This window comes from Acanthisitta chloris, unplaced genomic scaffold, assembly GCF_000695815.1.
Source record: "Acanthisitta chloris isolate BGI_N310 unplaced genomic scaffold, ASM69581v1 scaffold15722, whole genome shotgun sequence".
In the NCBI taxonomy this organism is placed as follows: domain Eukaryota; kingdom Metazoa; phylum Chordata; class Aves; order Passeriformes; family Acanthisittidae; genus Acanthisitta; species Acanthisitta chloris.
Genome location: NW_008662300.1, coordinates 25,950 through 31,461, shown reverse-complemented (window position 1 = coordinate 31,461; position 5,512 = coordinate 25,950). Strand labels below are relative to the sequence as shown.

At 39.0% G+C, this 5,512-nt stretch overlaps 1 protein-coding gene across 1 annotated transcript in view; it reads right to left on the bottom strand.

The window, feature by feature from the left end:
- Window positions 1-319: 319 nt before the first annotated feature.
- Window positions 320-5,512, bottom strand: part of SHC4 (SHC (Src homology 2 domain containing) family, member 4) — a 30,568-nt gene continuing 25,375 nt past the window's right edge. Inside the window, exons 9-12 of the mRNA XM_009070554.1 lie at window positions 5,020-5,080; window positions 3,473-3,652; window positions 1,741-1,994; window positions 320-1,028 (exon numbers count right to left, since the gene is read on the bottom strand). Coding sequence (XP_009068802.1) covers window positions 873-1,028; window positions 1,741-1,994; window positions 3,473-3,652; window positions 5,020-5,080 — 651 coding nt within the window. The 3' untranslated portion in view covers window positions 320-872. The remainder of the gene's footprint in view (window positions 1,029-1,740; window positions 1,995-3,472; window positions 3,653-5,019; window positions 5,081-5,512) is intronic.

Sequence of the window (5,512 nt, the reverse complement as noted above, 5' to 3'; positions counted from 1 at the left end):
GTTAGTTTTTGTTCAGCTCTTCTAGTTTGTAAACAACTATGTAATCAATGAAAATATATTTAGCCTACCTTTAAAAAGATGTCTCCAGTATTAATTGATAATAATAGTAAAACCATATGCAAGACAAAAATATTAGGATCTAGCATGCTTGTCCTTTAACAAGTTCTATTCCAAAATTATATTACATATATTAATTTCAACTTTGTAAATGCTCATAATCTCAAATAGTTGAGTAGTCAGACAGTGACAAAAGATGATTAAGAAATTGGACAGCCTCTGTATTGTTCAAACGTTACTTGCTAGTAAAGTGCTGTTACAAGCTAACTGAAATTGTTAGTGTCTATTGAAAGAAGATGACATTTTAGTAATATTCAAATCGTATTTGTTTTGGCAAATAGTTAAAAGCTTAGATGTGTTTGTTTAACCACCCAAAACTAATTCAGTATAAATAATATTGGTTTCCAATAATTCTATGCTAAAAGGCACATACTAATGTTCCAGCAGTTCGTTCAAGTGAGCTTTTGTATGTAGAGTTTTCATTGTGCTTTTCAATAGTTACTGATTCAGTATGACCTTGAAAGTGACACTTGTGCATGTCTAAAATACCTTCTCACAAATGAATCTCACACTCTGAAGGTGTAGTTTCGTTAAAATTAAGATTATATGTATCTATATAACTATGCTTGTTGATCTCTATAGATCTACATAGATATACACATATACATATATTCATACATACACACACAAAAGAGTTTCTTCTGGAACAGCAGCAGAAAGTGCAGTCTATACTTTTTTGAATTGTCTTCATAATAGAAAGTTCTCGGAATAGTTTTCAGCCATGAATTGTCTTGGGATTTGTGAGATCCAAGAGGTTATTTGTGATATTGCATGTGTCCCGTATTACTCTCTTTCCTTACAGGCTGCTTCAAGCTCACTTCACTTCCAGAAGATATGATTGGCAAATTATTTTCCATGTGATACTGAATAAGATGACCCACACTATCAAATATATGGTCTTTGGTTCTCACCTAAAGAAAGAAGCAAAACAATATATTTATTGTTAGACTGTGCTTATAACTGGTTGGAGATGAGCCTAACACATTAAAGCCAAAAGGCATTTAAGCCACTGAACTCACTGCAGCTGCAGTTCAGACCTACTCTTCGACCCACCATTAGCTGACATGAAAAGCAGAGGACCAAGTTAAAGAGACTGTATGTAGAACTGGGCTGATTGTACTAAGGGGAATGAAACAACCTCTCTTTTTGCCTTCTTCTCCACAGAAGAGAGGTATTTGCCCCTAGATCCCATTGAGGATTACTTTTCTGATTTACTCTCTCCTCAGAGACATCACTCCAGAGTGCTCTTCTATCCCTGAGCAGAAGCAAGTAGAATTGAAGTGACAACAAACCAGCTCTACCTTTTCTGTATCCAAAAATTCATTATTCAAGGTTAGGGTTATTTTTCTAGCAATATAAAAGCAACTCAAAGGATGTGTTAAGTGTATACACTAATTATCAGCACCTGGACTAACAACAGTACTTAAGTACCTCACTCCTACTTCCATGGTACTTCAGTGCTTATGTGTTCTTGAACTGAACTTTCAAACCTACTGAAGCCACTGGCTATATTTAAATTAACCTGGATGGAATCAAATAAGTTCCACTTCCTGGAATGCACCCATGCATTTTGATTGAAATATCCCAGCAGCAGTGAAATTTCAGTATATGAAATATTCATACCTTGCCCTCAGGATCCACCAAGAGCAGATGCTTTGCTTGTCCTCCCTGAAGTCCACTGAGGACATACTGACCAGGTGACGTTGTGCTCTCTCGCACCAGAAAATCCCCATCGTTGACTAAGAGGCTCTCTGCTGCTTTCCTGTTTAATTTGCCATGGTAACAATCTTCATTCTTTAGCTGTTGCTTTATTTGTGGCAGAACACAGAGACCAGCTGTGTTGCTTGTGGCACTCTGCTGAGCAGCTTCCGGCAACTCTAAAATTAAATGAAAGGGAATGTGTTGGACACTTCACCTAGACTCTCATCCTAAAAGGATGCAAGACAGTATTTTCCATAGCTTTTTAAAAATTCAAATGAGTCAGTATTGAAGCTGTGATCAAATCAACCTTTCAGACTGTAAGCACATGCACACATGAATGCTCACAACCCTCCAGTGCATTAGGTAAAATTATCACACCATCTCCTCCCCTACCTTAGATGGGAAAACCTTGGGTCGCTAGGCAACAGGGATTAGAAACAGCAATTTTTCTGATGCTGTACTGTTTTGGGTTTATACTTCTTTGATTGTATTAAAAAGTCAAATCTTCCCTGTGAGAACAAGATTTTTGTTGGATTTTAGTTTTTTCTTTTTTTTTTTTTTTTTAAATCTTGTTTTTCCTTCTTCCTTAACAAGCTCTGAAGTGATTGTCACACATCATTGGGAAAGTCATGTTGAGTGGCTCCAGCTAAGTGCAGGAATGTAAGACAACATAGCCAATGTAGCCAGAAGGGAAGGATTACAGCATGATGCATTTGCTGTGAAAAAACGAACAATTACTGAATGTACTAACAAAACTGGGTGGTTTGGGATATAGCCAGTCAGACTGCAAATGATTCACAGGCAGGATTCTTCTAAGGAAAATAAGAGGATACCACTTCTTCAATGGAATTGTGCAACCCAAGGCTCCTCAGGATATAGGCAGTTCCTTTCAGAGCATGATACAGCCCTGGGCTGAAAATGTCTCAATGGTCACAGATTTCCTTCATTGTACTTCTGTTCAGTCCTTTGTCCACTTTTTTTGTATGGAGCCAGCTTTGACAGAGAAAACACTCAGTGGGAAACCATAGGAGGCAAAGCTCATAAATGAAGTATTTTCAATAATGAGGACAATTAGTAGCAACTATACAGTCATTTAATGGATATCCACCACTTTGAGTCAGTAACCAAGATTTAACTTGACATACATTTAATAGATACTACTGATCAAACAGTTTGATTTAGAAATTTTTGGATGAAATTCAATGGTCACTTATGGAAGAACTGAGAAGAGACAGGCACAGCAATCCCACTCTACCCTTGCATGCTACTGCCTGTGAAGCAAAGGCATCTGAGGTCACTTTCACCTTAGGGTGGTCATGACCTTGAGCATATAGGAGAACCCTCTTCCTTGAGGTATGGTGCAGTCCCAAGCTTTTGTATCAGCTTTAAAACTTGCTTATTATTATATGTGAAACTCTGTTTATTGTCATCAATCAGCTACAGAAAACAAAAGATTCCTCTGCTTGTTTACTGTCACTACTTCTACTTTTTAATACTCTTGAATTTAACAAACAAAAAGAAAAACCAGCATACATTTTTACCCCCACCTTTTCCATATTCTTATGGGGAAAGTAAACCTTTTTCCATGCACACAGGTGAAAAAGCACCCTCTTTTCAGCATTTAGACAGATATGGGATTGCAGTGGGAACCTACTGGCCTGACGCAGAGGACTCCCATGGATCTGTGTTGTTGCTGTACCACGGGCTGTGCACACTGCAGACTGCAGGGATTGGGTGTTGATGTAACATGGATCATCAAAGAGATCTGTTTTGTAGGCAGGTTTCAATAACGTTGCCTCTTTTTTTGTCTTCTGTGATCTTTCATCACAAATACCTGCAATTAGTATATAGTATGCACAGATTTCCTTCTTTCTTTTTTCTCTTAACTCAAGCTTAATTAACTGTAAAAGCTGCAATAGGAATAATGTTCTTCTTTATATCCCACACTAAAGTAATTCAGAAGGAAAAAAAAATGGGCAAATGAACTTGTTTTTCCTTATGGCTAGAAGGCATAAGGTACACTATCCAAAATGAATCAGAATGAAGTCTTCAAAAATGTTCAGTTCTGCTTCAATCAGTGTCAGCAGTGAACCCCCCACTGATTGGAAATAAATTAATACATATGACTCTACAAAGACACAAACCATATGCATTGTTTGTTGTAAAACCCTTTCCTTCCCCTCTGCACCACAAAAAGAGCTTGTAGGGAGCTGAACAATTCTCTCTCTCTTGCTATTCTGGTGGAGCAGGGAAGATGGAAGAGGTTTGCACTTTATGGCTCTGCCTGGAGAGCCAAAGCCACATCTGTCAGGTTAGGATCCAAGCCTAGGAACAGGCTAACAGAATATCCCCTGCAGGGTATGAAAATAATAGCACTTCAGTTAGCCAAATAGCAGGCATATTTTTGCTCTTCAGCAAACATTTTATTCATAGATCTATTCATTCATTCTTTTATTTGTTCATCCTCTCTTTGTAGAAACCATTTGATTCTCTTTTCCTTGAATCGGAAATAACAGAAGGAACTGAAGTATCCCCTGCAGACAGTGTAATGGATGACTTCAGAGCAGTACAGGTGGGAATTCAAAAAGGACCTCATTGTGCAGTCAAAGAGATGAGCTGAGGAAATGTGCTGGGGGCAGCAGCTGTGGCAAGGGAAGTCCAGGAAGGGATGGAGGCTGATGATCTCCTGGGGTCTCTGAGAGCAGGTTTTGCTAAAGGCAAATTGATCCTGGGCACAAAACTGCCTAAAGCAGGGGAAGGGCATGGTCACGCTGAGAAGACAGCAATGCTGGAATCAAAGGACCAGGCTCTGCTGGAAGAACAACCCGATGCTGATAGTTTGGGTAGGGGGAAGGGATATATTCAGAGACTGATAGGTAATTAAGTGTCTTCCTTTTTCAAAGGGTATGAAAAAAGGGAATAAAACAACAAAGAGTATGAAAGAGAATAAAAAAAACAAAGAGCTACTGTACAGTATCATGAGAAGTAAAATGAGTAAGTCTGCCAACAGGCATGAAGATAGATTAGTGACCTTTAGAAAAGCTGTAAGGCTTTTTTGTCTGTCCTTCATCTAGGGAATTAAAAATGACCCACTAAATAGAACACTTTTCACCATTGTATTGAAAGTCAAGGGGCAGCTCTTCCAAGCAGCCTGCCTTGGTTAATTCTGAATATGCATGAGAAAGAAAACAGAGTACGTACCCACAGTTTTGATTTCTTCTGGACAATTTTCATATATATTGATGAATGTTGGGCAGCCTGTCTGTAGAGAAATTGCAAAAACAATCACATAAAGAAGTCCCTTACAAGACTAGAATTAGAGAACTGTTGGGGAGGTGGAGACTGCCTGGCCCACAGCTGAGATGGGGAGTATAGTTGATGTTAACAAAGCAAAACAAGGACAGAGCAGTAGCACAGGAACACACAGCAGCCTGGGAGCAGTTGCCACCAGACACAAAAAAACACTTGGGAGCAGCTACCTTTTATCACATAAAGAAGTCCCTTACAAGACTAGAATTAGAGAACTGTTGGGGAGGTGGAGACTGCCTGGCCCACAGCTGAGATGGGGAGTATAGTTGATGTTAACAAAGCAAAACAAGGACAGAGCAGTAGCACAGGAACACACAGCAGCCTGGGAGCAGTTGCCACCAGACACAAAAAAACACTTGGGAGCAGCTACCTTTTGAACCAATTA